Here is a 16,396-nt window from a genome sequence, read left to right as displayed (position 1 = left end):
GTATACCAAAAATTATGAAGAAATACTTTTAATATAGACTTCTTTATTTTTAAAATTTTGGGAAATTAATTTTTTTTATCAAAACCATACATGTCACGCATTTGTTTATGTATCTTCAAAAGTTTTTAACATTTTGATGTAATTTTAAAGCTATTTAATTGTCCTATCGACCAACATACGCAATTGAACTAGAAATGTGCTAGTTATTTTAATTAAATTAAAAAAGGAGAAAAAAGTTGTCAAAAATTTGCATTTTTTAAAGGAAATCGTGTATTATTCCAAATAATTTATTACTTATAGTATGGGATTCTTGTTTTTGTATTATTCTACTGAAATATACTGAATAATACTTAAAATGTTTGGTTTTCATAATATCTTCCTATTAATCGTCACAATCTTAGTTTTCTGAGAATTGAGTATCGGTCGTTAATTGGTCGTCATCGTTTAATTTTATACTATTCGGTAAATTTTAGTTGGCATAATATAAAAAACAAAAACTCATAATTAATAATAAATTATTTGGAATAATGCACAATTTCGTTTTAAAAATACTAATTTCTGCCAACTTTGTTCTCCTTTTTTAATTAATTAAAAATAATTAGCACATTTCTTGTTCAATTGCGTATGTTGGTTGATAGGACAGTTAAATAGCTTTAAAATAAAAACAAAATTACATCAAAATGTCGAAAACTTTTGAAGATGCATAAACAAATTCGTAATATGTATGATTTTGATAAAAAAACGCTTTTTAAGTCAGGGATCGGCATGTAAACTTTCTTGATTTTTAATTTTTAGAAATTTATTAACTGATATCACACCCAAGCGGTATAACAATTTGAATCCAGAAAAATGTCGGTGTGAACAGCCCCACAAAAAATCATTTTCATTTTCATTTAGTGAGATAGATTTACGAAACCAGAGAGTGGATGTTGATGTTTGGGGTCTTGTTAGATTCACATTGGTTAGGAGAAGTGCAGTAAAGATTTTCAGGACTTTATCTTTAATAAGTAGTTAATTCACTACAGAACATTAAAAAAAAATCAAAACAAATTGTATTGGGCGTTTTTTGATGTTTTTCAGCTTTACAGCTTTGTAGTGAATTAACGATTGGAGATAAAGTTCTGAAAATCTTCATTGCACTTTTCCTAGTCAATGTGAATCTACCAAGACCCAAACAACAAAATCCGTTCTCCAGTTTCGGAAATCTGTGAAAACCGTTTGGGTGTGATATCAAATCTAAATTACCCACCTACTCATCATTACTGAGTTACATTTTTATGGTTTTCCTGTTTAACACAAATTCTTGAAGTTTTCAAAATTCAGACTTTTTTCATTTCAATTACCATACTTACTTGATTAAAAATCAAGAAAGTAAAAAGTTAATTGCCGTGGTTCAGAGTGAGTGACTAACATCATGGGTTGGCAACTCTGAGTGCATTCCTAATGCATCAGAACTACAGACTGAAGATAAGTTATTGTTATCATCTATACCGTTTTACCGACACCGAGCCACCGAGGCCTAATAGGCAAAAGCCCCTCCTGGCTCATGTCAACATTGAACGTACTACATAATAATAGGTAGTTCATAATTCATTGTCATCTACGTTCTATATACAGTTATAGTACAATCAGTTTGTGGCTTTGTGCGAGTATATGGATTTTATCAATTATATTTAATAGTTCAATGTGAAATGTATTAATTATTTAATTTAATAAAACTAATTTCTCAGTTCTATATTATTCGTTCTCGATCTATTTTAACAAGTTAATGTTATTGAAATATGGCCATGTGGACGACGTTTACGAATACAGGTTGAACAATTAGTATTTATGTATTAATGTATTGTATAATGTAATTACAACAACTATATGCTAGGGGAAATGACTGTTCGTAGACTCGCAGTAAACATAGATTTAGGTTAGTATCTACCTGTCAGTGTTATTGATTGATCAAACAGGACTTGGAACGAAATTAAATATACCAGTACCTATTTGATTCGGATCTTATGAAAATATTGAAACCGGAACCTTACCAGAACCCTTTTACGATTTTCTTAAAAATCTGTACTGATTTTGTTGATTTCCAATTTTACTTATTTAAGTAATTATTACTGGTTCATTGAATTTAGTTGATGATGTAAATGTATACCTACATGGTTTTATAATCAATAAAAGTTTCAGTTTCAGAAAATGATTAAATATGAGCAGTGTTACTAGAATAAAATTGTTATTCACATCTGTTAGTCATTAACTCGTAACCAATAGTTTGGGTCAATGACGACATTAATGACTAATAAATAATACTAATTAATACAAAAAAAATTAACTTTCAAAAATATGGACACTGCTATAAATTGGTATTAGATTGTGACATGGACTAGTACTGTATTTGGAATAATATAATATACACAATACAAATAAAATAGAATATTGTATCGAACTTCACTAATTCATCTAATACAGTTGACTGTTGACATAACAGCTTCTCTGTTTGTGTTGTAAGTTGTGACTATAGGTATATGTGAGCAATGGGTCACTTTACTGGATCATTATCAATCTATATTAACATATTTTGATAATGACACTAAAAAGTCAGTTTGTAAAGACAGCAATTGTAAAGTAAAAGTACCTATATTTAATAATTAATATGTAATTATCAATTATTATTATTTCAATTGTTTTTAAAACCAAAATAATAAACTTACGTCAGTTTCTTCAACCCATTAAGACAGCTGTTATTTGATCTTATAATTTTAGTTAAAAAGTTTGTACTTGGATTTTTTTTTACTTTTTGTTGGAAGGTTATAACGTATAATATTTGTAATTTTGTATTTTGTTGAATAAGTCTAGATAATAATAATTTTTTCAAAAATATATTTCCAGGAACTTCGGATCCAAGTCGAGAATCTGGCTTAGGAAGTGATTCTGACAACATGGCTGAATTGGCACAGCTGTTACAAGCTGATATACCGGAGGGTCGTAACAGTTTGACAGACAGTCATGTAAATTTAGAGCGTGTTGCTGAATACTGTGAAGGAAATTATTTTCAAGCTGAGAATAAACGATTGGCTTTAGAAGAAACAAAAAACTATACTACCCAGTCGTTAGCTAGTGTTGCATATCAAATAAACACACTTGCTTATAACTTTTTACAATTATTGGACCTTCAAACCGTTCAACTATCTGAAATGGATAGTCAAATCAACCACATTGCTCAAGTAATCTTTTTCATAAAAATTTACATGCTAAAATATTACATCCTATAATATGTACTGATTAGAAATCTGTGTTAAAAATTGTGAAAATATCATAATAACTGTATGACATCTACACCTTTTTTTGTAATTCATAATATTGGTCATCTTGCATAATATATACTAGGTAAAGATGTTTACTGAAACAGTGACAATCCTAAGGGTGGAAGGGTGAAAATATTTTGTATGTAATTGTATTTTTAAACTTCTCATTTTTTTAATCATTGATAGGTTAGGAGAAGTAATTTTAAGTGCTATACACTTTATAATAATAAGATATAATTTGTATTTATAATAAATATTTTATACTTTGGTGACTATAATCACTATTAAAGTTAGGAACTACATATTTAAACATTTACACATGTTTAGAGGGAACCCATCTCCTTCCCCTGTAAAACCTACATTAAGGCATATTGTGTATACATACATAATACTAATAACTAATAAGTACTAGTACTTAAGATACTAATCACAAAAATTATATCAATGTTTTATAGAACGTAATGATTCATAAAGAAAAAGTTGCTAGACGAGAAATCGGTGTATTGACAGCAAATAAAACAACCAACCGTCAATATAAAATCATTGCACCTGCTAATCCTGAAAAACCTATTAAATATGTTAGAAAACCAATTGATTTTACAGGTACTTGCTACTTTTTGTTTCGAGAATATAACAATATTATGTAATGCACATAACTAATTTAAAGATTTAGAAATCATTATTTTAAAATTGTATGTTATTTGTATACATTTTATATTACAGCACTTGATGATATTGGCCACGGTGTTCGTAATACTCCCCGTATGGTCCGTCAACCAATTTCCAATAGTTCCAGTGCTTCAACTAATATGTCATCTGTTGGTCCTGCTCCTACAATCAAACCACCTACTCCTCCAGCAGTTATACGAGCAACTGGATCATTGAGTAAAGGGTCTCGTGAATATCGTACACCTCCCGCGGTTGCTCCACCACAAGTTCCCAGTCACTATGCTCCTAATTATCCACTAGGCCATGTCAGACGTGAAAAAGGACCTGGTTATAATACTCTTCCTCTACATCACACATCGTCGTCTAGTAGCATACAACAATCTCCAATCATTGGCATGGTGCATCCAATGCAGCAGTCGGAACAACCATCATCTTTAAACTCTATGCCCCGTATGTGAATTAAATTTGTAGTATGAAGCTAACCTATAATTATTAATCCATATTGTGTTTTAGCTCCACCGTCTCCTCATACATTAAACACAAGAATGGGAGTTGGACCAGATTTGTTGGACCATCATCTCCATCAGGCTCCTTTTTCATCAAATACTGACCATTATCGTTCAAATACTTCTCAACAGTCATCTACAGACCATTATCGTTCAAATATATCTCAACAATCTTCTACAGATCATTATCGATCTAATACATCGCAACTATCATCTACTGATCATTATCGTTCAAATTTATCTCAACAATCATCCACCGATCATTATCGTTCGAACATCCCTCAACAGCCACCTACTGATCATTATCGTTCTAACATTCCCCAGCTAACAACTACTGACCACTATCGTGCAAATACCTCACAGTTACCTGGTATCTTAAAAAACTCATCACAATATCATTCTTCATCTGCAGTAGTCACTTCCCCTCAACAGCAACATACTAGACAAGCATCAGCTTCTCCGCCATTACCACCACCTCCAGAAGATCACTTTGGTCATATTGCTGCTGGTCCAATTGTACCCCAAGAACCTGATCTTCCAGGATGGGTTCCTAAGAATTATTTGGAGAAGGGTAAGTTTAAAATTTTTTAATAATATACATTATATTAAATTATAATAAACTATTTATATTTTAGTAATTGCAATTTATGATTATTATGCTGATAAAGACGATGAATTAAGTTTTCAAGAAAATTCAGTTATTTATGTCTTAAAGAAAAATGATGATGGTTGGTGGGAAGGTGTAATGGACGGCATTACAGGCTTATTCCCAGGAAATTATGTTGAAGGCTGTAAATAAAGCATATATTTACATTTTATTTTTATACAATATTAATAAGCTTTCAATACGAAATTAATATTATTATTACCAACATATATGATAATATAATAATATGATAATGTTTTATTAAAGAGCTTTAAACAAAATAAGTTTAAGTTTAAATATTTAAAATTAAAATTGAATTTGAATTATAAACGTATTTACTATTTAATCAAGATAATATAATAGTTTTGAAACTTGTTAATATTATTTTATTTCAATAAGTGTTCTTTAATAATTATGTTTAATGACTTACTATAATATTTATGTATAAACTATAAATTAAACTAATTCATAATTAATGATGGATAATATAGCGGTATGCCGGTATCAAATCATTATATATTGGTTAAATATTTAATAGACCCGTTGAATGTTTCTTTACTTTTATTTATTTTAATTGCACGTTAGTATTAATTTAAAAATATACTTCAAATTAAATAGTTAAAAATATTTATTGCACTTTGTACACAAGTATATTATTTATTTTATTTGTATAAATATTATTTATGATTTATTTTAAAGTCAATTGACTACTGAAATAATTTTTATTGAAAATATACAATATAAGTTATCGCAATAGTTTATTAATATTTAAAATTATTACCTAATTAGTTAATTATGTATCTATTTTAAATTGTTTTATACCAAACGTAGAAATATGTTTCATGTGAAGTGTCTGGGGATTTTGAATAAGTATATTATGCTTCTTTTTAAACAACATTTTCTAAATACTAATCTATAGAATACACTTATAAATTGCTTAAATTTTAATGAAAAATATTATTAAAATTCTCAAAATGCAGTAGCATTGAGCTTAGTTATGTTGTTAGTTCCATTTTTAAGGGAAACCTTTTGAAATTTTCAAACTATTTAGTATTTACCCTGCAACTGCATACTACATTTTACTGATTATTAAAATTATAAGTTATATAAAATGAATACCACATTTGTATTTACTCTTTAGTCTATACATTCTTAAATCGTATATTTGTATTGTCTTAATATCTAATTTAATGTTTGTAACTCTCGATTAGCATTTTATTTATTCAGTGTATAACATTATATAGCCTATAATCTTATGTTCCCAGAAAGTCGGGATCCAATTAATTTATATAGGTGTTTATGAAGTATACATGGCAATATTATAAAATAATCTTTATATCGGTCTATTTCAGTTAGTGTATAAAATGATTAGTATGGACTTCAGAGTTCGAACCACTATAATAATTTATATAGCAGCGTGTTAATACTGTTTTAGTTAAATGATAAGAAAATTAATTGCATGGGATCATCATTACTATGGCTATAGATCTCAAAACCTTTCTAAAATGTATTTTACATAATGATCAAAAGTGTAGATGTAATATTAAATATTTTTTTTAATTTTCTTAAGTACTTATTTTATATAGGTAATAACATCAATACTTTAAACAAAAAGTGTAACTATTATATGTGAAAGTATAATTGTAAAAAATCTAAATGCAAAATGTCACGGAGAAATGTTTTTTAACTCATTTATTCCCCATACGACATTAAACAAGACTAAATTCATATTTACTACATGGTAACTTGGGTAACTTGGAGCGGCCTTGAAAATAATGATTTTCTTTCCACATTAATTAAAAATAGGTATTATGCGATAAGAGATAAACACTAAACTTGACCTTATATATGCTAATTTGTTAGTTGTAACTTTTCTAATGTCTATTGTTAGTTGTTACCTCAGAGTTACCTTTTTAAGTTCAAGTTTAAAAAACTGCCTCTATACTTTATAGTCTATGAACAATCCAATCATTATAAAACCTATTTATAATAGGTCAATGAATCCAATAGTTACCCGTTTTCAGTTTTATTTACTATCTATGTTTACATGACGTGAGCCCCCCTGTTTAGGCTTGATCACGGACTAAGATGGTATTATATTATACTTATCTATGAATGGTATGGTCGTATGGACTGGAAACGAACAGGCGGGCAGGTGACGGGGAGCCGGGCCGCTTATGGAATGTAGTAAGGCTGTGCGAGGGGGAAATGAGGCAAGTGCGAATGTAGCGCTACCACGGACTAGGATGGAACCATTGGTTATTACTATTATTTAATATTTATCATTTATGTAATACATTTTTGATGTCTTAAAATGGTTTTGAAGGAAAATAGATTATGGATTTTTTAAAACGTAGGGTAATAAGTACACATGCATAACAAAAATACGCGATTTATTTATTAACCAAAAAATATAAAACTACCTACTTTAAATTTTAGTTATAAAAATACAGACGAAACAGTAAGCATTTTTTTCACTCCCCAAGTCTCAGTATCTTAGTCCGTGGGCTTGATGTTTCGAAATGTGATAATGGTTATCAAACAGATTTATACTATAAACAAGAATAATATTATTGAATTTTATATAGGTGGATTCCAAAATTCGATAATATGCGTAATGACCAAAGCTGAGTAATGCGTGTAGTGTGTACATCGCCAAAGAGTGTAAATGTTACACGAAAATCCAACACTCAGAACATTTAAGACCAAAATCGCTGTATGCATTAAACAGTATGTAACAGCCGTTGGTAGGTACTAGGTAGATAGGTAGTTGTTCTCTTTTTTCTAAATAAAAATGATTTTGACCGCCCCAACAAATGTTGCATCGAAAAAATCACAATGCATAGCACTCCTCGTACCCGTCTTTTTACCTGCAATCCACATACTGATTTTGGAAAAATTCTGGAGCGATTTCAATGTGAACGTCAACAAGGAGCACTGTACGTGTTCCTGTTGGGACACCGTGTTCAAAGGTATGCGTAGCTCTACGCACATTTGTATGTGTGGTTAAAAACCAAATCGTATTTGTCTTCAGAGAAAGGGATTATTTGTTTTAGGTCCTTACGAAGCGGGTGTTGCTAGATATAAGCATATGTACTTCAACGCTACAGACAACACGTTTAAAATTTGGGTGATTACGGCAGTTTGCACGATTGTGTTGTACGAATGTGTGAAAAACATTGTCAGGCTATGCTTTGACAAGCAGATACGCTACAACATGATGTTGTTGTTTATTCTGTCGATGTTCTCTCACTATTACTCGTGGTTAGTTATACACAGTGTAAGCCTTCTATTTACTTGCTGCTAAGCTATGACATTGCAATATTTTCAAGGTGGTCATTTGTCAACTATTGGAACGACGATTTTTATTCACAATGGAATCATCAGATATTCTTCACTGTTACTGAACTGTATTCTACAGGCATTCTGTACACAATATGTGATCGCAGAAAAGAAATAAAGAAATTTCATTTGTTTTCTATCATTGCTGTGGGCTTAACACATATGTTAGCTGCTGGCTTTGATCAGTTTGTTATTAATGTAATTGGAGGAAGTGGATTCGCACATCAAGTAAGATATTTTACAAATAAATAGTATTGTTAGCCTAGAACAACTATATAGTATATACAATATAACTATATTATATATTCTAATCTAATCTGTGGTACAAGTGAATGTATCTACTTTTACTAGGTATTTACTATTGGTATCGATTAAATGACCTCATCCAATGTGAAACCGATATGGCTTAACTGTAATCAATCTACTCAATTAATCATATATTATAATAATACAAGTTCATACTGAGAAAATACCATGTTTACTACATATTATAAGTATACACGAATACAGTGTGTCATGAATTTGATAATCAATCTTAACAAACTAGTTTTTATTTTTGAAAACTTAAAATTGAAAATTAATGCTCTATAATCAAAACTAATTTTTATTATATCTCTAATTTTCTATATTTTTAACTTGTTATTTTTATTCTGGACTGCATTTTTATTATCTGAAAATTGAAAAATCAAGTTAACATAACGTTTTGTTGATATTTTGAACAGTCATAACTTTTTTAACGCTTCAGATGCATTTCAAATGAAAGATTCAATTTCATTTGAAAGAATCCTATACTAAAAATGAATCATCAATATAGTATGTTAACTTGATTTTAATCATCTGTAAGTCAGATATAGTAATGTATAGTAAATGTACTAAATGTTTGTATACCAAGTTTATATGCTCTTCATATAAATTTTAAGTTACTTAAAATTCTTTTATTTTTAGGTGATAAGAGATCTCTTTTTGATGATACCAGATATATTGAATATTATTATACCATTATTGGAAATTAAAAATCGAAGATTAACCACCAAAAATCGCTATGCAGATGATCCAAGCAGTTTTAAAGAAATATTGTTACTAGTCATAATAGTGACCTCTGGGTTGATAATTGTTTCATTACTTTAATACACATTTATTTATTTAACTAATAAATCCTATGCATATATTTATATTTTGATTGCCTTAATACAATACAATTTGGTAACATTTGAAATTGGTGCATTTTTGTTTGAGGTAGTGCAAAAAAACTGTTAACATTTAAAAATGACACATGTGACACAAATGAATAATTCTACATTATATAACTTCAACAAGAAAGATATGGGACATACTGACATAGACGTGCATTGAGAGTATTAATTGTATAAACATAGTATCTAATTCTTGCAGAAATAAAGTCATACTGTATGACAACCTAACAATGTTGGAAGAACAATTTCATTTATTCTCCACCAGCTTGTTCAGTTTTTCTAAAAATAAAATAAAACAATACAAATGTATTAAACAAACTTAGATTTGTATTTGAATTTTAAAAAATAAGAATTATTCCTACAGGTTACATTTGTCCAGATTTAATTTGTCAGACCTGTAAATATTATATAAATACTTCTGTTATTTTAAGCTAGTGATTGGCATGCATGAAACATAACAAATATTTAAAAACAAGAAATCTAGTATACAGAAATTAAAATTTTTTCTGCATAGACATACATTTTTAAAAGAAAATATAACATACTGTTAAGATTAAAAATAATTAAGCAAAAACAATAACAAAAATCATTAATAATTAATGCGTATCAATAAACAAATATATATCATAACGCATACAACATACATATTAAAGGCAGTACAAATAAAAATAGATTACTTGAAATTATAATTTTACAAATGCATACAAATCTATGATTAAAAGTTGAACAAATTACAATTTAAAAAAAATAGTTAAAACCTAGGCCCCACAGTTCAATTGAATCTGATAATATGCAATTAAATACAAACATCTATTTAAATATTAAATTATAAAATAAACAGTTAAACAAGAGTTACAATGAAAATAACTTTTATTATTGTTAATGAAATGAAATGCATTAAGGCGCCCGGTGCCGATGCCATTTTGTCTTCAAAAAAACACTGCGGGAATAACGATACCGCCTTGTAGAATCAACCAAATTTCATAATTTTTTTTTTTAATTTTTAGAAGGAGATATTCTACACAGCCCACATTGATTTCTGTTTTTCAATATTTTATTCTTTAACTTTATAATATGTCTAAAAAATTACAAGATAAAAAACATTTTTTTTACAATTTTTTTAATACAATTATTTGAAGTAAAATATAAAATCAGATATCAATGCGGACTGAAGGAAGTCTTCTTCATTCAGTTAAAAAAATAGTCATCGAAATCCGCCAATTCTACAAAGCTTGAGAGTTATTCCCATAGTCAATTTTTTCAATATAATACACTCTATCAATCCCCACTTAAATAGGTATCGGGTAGTAGATTAATGGAAAAGTCTTATAATTGAGGAGGCAACTAAAATATAAAATTGTATAGAATTGTGGAAAATTTGAAAAACTGGCACCAGGACCCTTAAGCTGAACAAAAACAATATTATTTCCTAGTAAAAATAAATTTTACTTTTAAACCAAACTTATGATTATATTTGATAACTATTAAATAACATATACATATTAAATTTAACCAGTGGCGTATTTATAGGTATTGGTTCCTTGTGAGCCATGTTTATACACATATTTTTTTATCTCAATCATTTTAATTATAATAAGATCAATTATATTACTTTTATAACTTTTAAACAAAATTACACTTTTTTCTTTAAAAGTCTTAAATACACCACTAGTTTATTAATTTATAAATGTTAATAGATTGGTGGCTACAATACATGACTACCTATATATTATATATATATATACAACTTACATGTTGGTATTTAATTTCATCTGTTCAATTAAATCACTAGGCTTTAATTCTCCAATACAAATCTTATGGACAGTTGTAAACAATGGGAAACTGAAATAAATTTAAAAAATAATTTATGGTATACATTATTTTTTTAAAAAAATAATGTTGAATCTTACTCATTTTCCATATCTTTATTTTTGAGCATAAAATTTACTTCAGCCGCTGTGATTGGTCCTTGAAGTTTTTGTCCATTCAACAATTCTTTTTCTAGTTCTTCAATTGACTAATAAACAATAATATATACAGAAAATCAATTATACTTAATTTAAGTGCGACTAAATATTTAAAAGTTACCAGAGATTTTATTCAATAATATATTATCCTATTAATTTTGTCCAGGTATTTACTGTTTACATTAAATATAAATGTTATTCAAAATTCATAAATAGTTCATTAAGAGGACGCTGCACCCACAGATATTGATATTTGCCATTTCAATAGTGTGCTGTCAGTTTTGATATTAGAGTGAATTGACCTATTATCAAACTTTTACATAAGAATATTATGTGTTCTCCCATTGCTTTTTTACGATATATTAATTTTTAAGTAAGTTATGAGTATGTAAATTATTAATCGTGTGTAAGACGGAGGCAACATAATATGTGCGACGTCCTCTTAAATATTATTGGAAGAACATACATACTGATATTAAACTATGATTATATTGTTAATGTATTGACATTTTTTTATTACATTGGTTCATTGTGAAGTGATGGATAACCAATTAATTTTTATTTGTTTTCTTATGAACTTCAAACTACTAATGAAAACCATTTAAATTCTTTAGGAGTAAACAAAATAACCACTATCATCAACAATAAAATTGTTTTCCAAATTCTTAAATATTTAATTAAATGTTATTGGAATAATATTTACATTACGTTGGTTCATTATGAGGTAATAGATAACTAATTAATTATTATTTATTTTCTTATGAACTTCAAACTTATAATAAAAACTATTTAAATTCTTTTGTTATAAATAAAATAACCACTATTATCAACAATAACAGTCAGTCAATACAAATATTTAATAATTATATTTGAATATGTAATAAATAGCCATAGTGGTCGAATTCACTACACAACAAACACAGTATTTGACCATCTGGCAGATGATTATGATAAAATAATATAGTAATAACTAATAACTGAAAAGGCCAAGTAATATTATGATATATGAGAATTATAGAAGAAACATAATCAGCATTATACATTTTTAACCAAACAGTACACAAAAATTAATCTAGCATGAAAATAAACTAAAATCCTAATCTGTAAACTATTTTTAAATAACCATATTTTATAAGAAAAATGTTTACTGGAATAGTTTGTTAACAGGAAACAATTAGTTTTTAGCTCAAAATATCTTCTAAACAAAATACAATTTGACAATATCTTATTTAAGCTAGTTTAAATTGCTATAGAAAATAAATTATATAGGTTTTATTTACCTTTCCTGATGTCACATAAGCTTCAGATACTTTTCTATTACGACCACCATAGCATGTAGTGATTAAATCGGCAACACCGCATGATTCTAGGAATGTACTAAGTCGAGCATGAGAGTAAAATTTTTCAACGAATTTAATCATTTCCATAAGACCTATTCGTATTATGGCTGCTTTAGTGTTGTCTCCTAATTTCAAACCATCAACAAAACCAGCTCCGACAGCCACAATATTCTAAGTACACAAATAAAAACATTAATGTATATAAAATAATAAAAAAAATTATTTATTTAATGAACTTAAGTTAATTACTTTCAGTGCTCCACAAGCTTCAACAGCTTCAACATCATCAACCACAGAAACACGGAAATAGTCAGTCTGGATTACATCTTTAAGAATTTGTCCAATTTGTTTATCTTTACATCCTAAATAAATATAATTGTTAATATAAATCAAACAATTTATATAAAAGTAATTTACCAATAGTGGTTTCACTAAATTTTTCATCAGCAATTTCATTGGCCAAATTAGCACCCATTAGTACAGAGACTTCAATTTTTAAATGTTTTTTGATAATTTGTGAAATCAGAGCTATTCCACCACCTTCTGCGACATCAAATCCCTTTAAAATATACAAATAACATAAAAAAATTATAAATAACAAGTTATATTGTCAGTAAATACTTTAATTAAAGAAAGTGCTGTAGCAGAAGGTTTTATGAACCCTTCAAGGCTAGAACACAATTTTGGTATGAATTGATGAGGAACAACAAATACTAAAATATCGGCATCTTTGGCGGCTTCGGCTGCATCAGGTACAGCAACCTAAAATTGTTTTTAACTTATTACAATATTCTTACAATTTTTAACAATTTTAAATAAAGTTAAGTGTTGGTAGAGATATATAATAGCCTAATTAAATTTTAAGAACAATAATGTGCTTAACAAGTTAAATACTATTTGTCAGTAACTATTAAATTTAATGAAGTTTCTATAATAATATATATCAATTAAATATGTTGTATATTATGTTATAGTGAAATACAATTTTAGTTTTAATGACAACAAACTTAAATGTAATACTTCAGTTAAAATTAAAATTTAATAATGTAGGAAATAAAAATTATTGATTAGTGATTATTGATTTTATATAAAATACCTACCTACCTATTGAGTTAAAAAAAAATTATATTACTAGACTTATTTTGAATTGAAATATTTAGTGGGAGCAAATGTATAATTATAAATATAATTTATTTATTACAATAACTATATTACACTACATCATAAATAGTAAATTTTATATTGCCAAGCCATTGGCAGTAAGTCAAATAAATATGAGAGTTAAAAATTAAATGACATTGAAGATATAACTAAATGCCCTTATCCTTGTCATTGTCATATATTTACATACCTACTGTTAAAAAAATACATAGTAATTAATTCTGCACTAGTTGCTTAAATTTAATTACCTACATTAATTATAACAAATACCTATTATAGTTTTGCCTATAGGTACATAACATAACATAGGTATTTACATTAAAAATAGATATTAAATGTAGGAATATAATGAAATGAATCATATTTTAATTTAATTTAAGTTTGTTTAAAAGTGCAAGTTAATCAATTCAATATTTTTTTTATTATCTGCATAATCCCAATTTAGTTCTTATTATTCTATTTTATTTATGATTAACCATAAAGGTTAATACAAGTACACAATGGCTAATATATTATTTTTATTGAATACCTATATCCTAATGTTTTTTTTGGGAGAAAATTGGTTAGAGTCCAGTATTAATTTATTATAAAATAATAATGATTAATTCAACAAAAACTTACAACATTCTCAGGGAGTTTCTTTCCAGGTAAATACTTCACATTTTCATGAGTGGTGTTAATTATTTCTGTCAATTTTTTTCCTTCAATCATTTCTTCATAAACCCACATATTAACACAGGAATCAAATGAATCCAAGCGGGCTGCATTTGAACCAATTATTTTTGCGATAGCTGAACCCCTATACATTATATAAATTACAAATTATAAAACCGTTATCAAACAAATTTTGTAATGTTATATTTTAAATTGTATTTTAATTTTATCTAAAATACTGTGTATTTCCACAGATTATATGATCTACTCAGTGAAGGAGTACATTTGACATCTACTATAATACAACAGAACAGTTACCTAACTGTCTGGATTTTTGTCCTAACTCGAATGAATATTAACATAAGATAATAGTACCACAGTTTTATTTGTTTAGATTTATTTAAAATATTAAATAGGTAGGTAGGTAGGTAGGTATTCTAAAATCATTTTATTTTAAATTTATATTAGGTAATTGGTAGGTACTTGAGATAAATAGATATTTTAAATAATATTAAGTAGGGATAAATTAATAATTTAAGATAATATAGATAAATATTATTGACCAAAACCTTTCCATAAGCAGGATATTTTAACAATTTTCTTAAAAAAAAAAATCACTAAAAATTAAAAATCGGTTTTTCTATTGAAATTCTCATATTTACTTATTAAAATAAGATTATTATTTATTTTTCAAACTTTTATGCTGAACATAATATTAGTGTATTACTATCAAACAATAATTTTCAAGAATTTATGATGACCTTTTAAGAATGTTTCAATGATGTACAGTGTACACACATTGTTGTGTAAGTTGAACATTAGTTAATAAAAGGTTTAAAAACTTTGGTATATTAAAATAATTGGTTTAATCAAAATACAAAATACAGAGCATTATCTATCAAAGTTCAAAAAACAATAGACTATATTATAACAACCATAGACATAATATTATGTCTATGATAATAACAATATGAAAAAATTATAATAATGTTAACTGTGAGTACCAATGACTGCTGAGACAGAATATTCATTTTTTATAAATTGTTAACATGGATAAACTTTTTTCGGTTCATCAATAGATAATTTTTTGATCCATTCAATGTAAATAATCATTAAAGCAACAATGGTACATACCAATTTCCGGATCCTAAAATGCAAACTTTTTGTTTGGACGACATGTTCGGTATACAAATGAAGTTGTGTGTTACGAAGAAAAAAATTTACCAGTCGACGGGAAGATGTCAAGTGAAACTAAAACAGATAGATATTATAGACTATAGTAGCGGAGAAATGGTGAAAAAAAATGTTTGAATATTATATCAATAAGCTGATCAGTTTTCTTATCATTTGAACACGTTCGTCCTTGACCTTCGTGGCTTCGTGGCAAAGATAATTTCAGTGAGCTAATTTGAAGTAGGAAGACTAGGAACCTGTTAGAAAAAATCGTACATTTCGCCATAAATCATAACATTGTCACGAGACAAAAACACTGACTTGGCAGTTCACGCACCAAATCAATGATAACAAGGGAGGCTAAATAGGTATATTAATTATAAGCACAAAATCTATTTTATATTTTAAAAAAATACCAGAGAATTTCAAAATTATTATCACCAAAC

At 27.4% G+C, this 16,396-nt stretch overlaps 3 protein-coding genes across 5 annotated transcripts; 2 read left to right on the top strand and 1 right to left on the bottom strand.

The window, feature by feature from the left end:
* The first annotated feature begins 1,507 nt into the window (after positions 1–1,507).
* LOC132947415 (abl interactor 2) lies at positions 1,508–6,618 on the top strand. 2 transcript variants are annotated; one of them, XM_061017692.1, is made up of 6 exons: positions 1,508–1,812; positions 2,884–3,218; positions 3,755–3,902; positions 4,023–4,418; positions 4,482–5,045; positions 5,110–6,616. In XM_061017692.1, the coding sequence occupies exons 1-6, from the start codon at positions 1,782–1,784 to the stop codon at positions 5,271–5,273; spliced, it is 1,638 nt and encodes a 545-aa protein (XP_060873675.1). In that variant the 5' UTR covers positions 1,508–1,781; the 3' UTR covers positions 5,274–6,616. The 2 variants fall into 2 exon arrangements, with proteins under 2 accessions (XP_060873675.1, XP_060873674.1); XM_061017691.1 differs by lacking the exon at positions 1,508–1,812 and adding an exon at positions 1,867–1,918 and having other exon boundaries at positions 5,110–6,618.
* An 812-nt stretch (positions 6,619–7,430) lies between these two features.
* LOC132947417 (uncharacterized) lies at positions 7,431–9,634 on the top strand. The gene is made up of 4 exons (XM_061017695.1): positions 7,431–8,092; positions 8,177–8,384; positions 8,453–8,690; positions 9,408–9,634. Exons 1-4 carry the CDS (start codon positions 7,915–7,917, stop codon positions 9,588–9,590), a joined length of 807 nt encoding a protein of 268 aa, XP_060873678.1. The 5' UTR covers positions 7,431–7,914; the 3' UTR covers positions 9,591–9,634.
* Positions 9,597–16,340, bottom strand: LOC132947416 (glycerol-3-phosphate dehydrogenase [NAD(+)], cytoplasmic). Of its 2 annotated transcripts, XM_061017693.1 has the most exons (10): positions 15,912–16,340; positions 14,745–14,922; positions 13,584–13,724; positions 13,380–13,521; positions 13,212–13,324; positions 12,903–13,133; positions 11,566–11,672; positions 11,408–11,497; positions 10,018–10,050; positions 9,597–9,934 (listed from the first exon to the last, which is right to left on the bottom strand). In XM_061017693.1, the coding sequence occupies exons 1-10, from the start codon at positions 15,953–15,955 to the stop codon at positions 9,907–9,909; spliced, it is 1,107 nt and encodes a 368-aa protein (XP_060873676.1). In that variant the 5' UTR covers positions 15,956–16,340; the 3' UTR covers positions 9,597–9,906. The 2 variants fall into 2 exon arrangements, with proteins under 2 accessions (XP_060873676.1, XP_060873677.1); XM_061017694.1 differs by lacking the exon at positions 10,018–10,050 and having other exon boundaries at positions 15,912–16,339.
* Between the last annotated feature and the right edge of the window lie 56 nt (positions 16,341–16,396).

This window comes from Metopolophium dirhodum, chromosome 6 (genome assembly GCF_019925205.1).
Source record: "Metopolophium dirhodum isolate CAU chromosome 6, ASM1992520v1, whole genome shotgun sequence".
In the NCBI taxonomy this organism is placed as follows: domain Eukaryota; kingdom Metazoa; phylum Arthropoda; class Insecta; order Hemiptera; family Aphididae; genus Metopolophium; species Metopolophium dirhodum.
Note: the sequence above shows the minus strand (reverse complement) of the source record. Positions and strands in the feature narration are given on the sequence as shown.

Bases quoted from the DNA above. Each gene is read 5' to 3' on its own strand.
- LOC132947415 (XM_061017691.1), top strand. From the start codon at position 1,870: ATGCTAGGGGAAATGACTGTTCGTAGACTCGCAGTAAACATAGATTTA. The intron at 1,919-2,883 runs GTTAGTATCTAC...ATATATTTCCAG, and splicing joins CGCAGTAAACATAGATTTAG to GAACTTCGGATCCAAGTCGA. The intron at 3,219-3,754 runs GTAATCTTTTTC...AATGTTTTATAG, and splicing joins AAATCAACCACATTGCTCAA to AACGTAATGATTCATAAAGA.
- LOC132947416 (XM_061017693.1), bottom strand. From the start codon at position 15,955: ATGTCGTCCAAACAAAAAGTTTGCATTTTAGGATCCGGAAATTG. The intron at 14,923-15,911 runs GTATGTACCATT...TATAATGTATAG, and splicing joins ATTTTAGGATCCGGAAATTG to GGGTTCAGCTATCGCAAAAA. The intron at 10,051-11,407 runs GTAAGTTGTATA...TAATATTTACAG, and splicing joins ATGAAATTAAATACCAACAT to GTCTGACAAATTAAATCTGG.
- LOC132947417 (XM_061017695.1), top strand. From the start codon at position 7,915: ATGATTTTGACCGCCCCAACAAATGTTGCATCGAAAAAATCACAATGC. The intron at 8,093-8,176 runs GTATGCGTAGCT...TATTTGTTTTAG, and splicing joins TTGGGACACCGTGTTCAAAG to GTCCTTACGAAGCGGGTGTT. The intron at 8,385-8,452 runs GTTAGTTATACA...AATATTTTCAAG, and splicing joins TTCTCTCACTATTACTCGTG to GTGGTCATTTGTCAACTATT.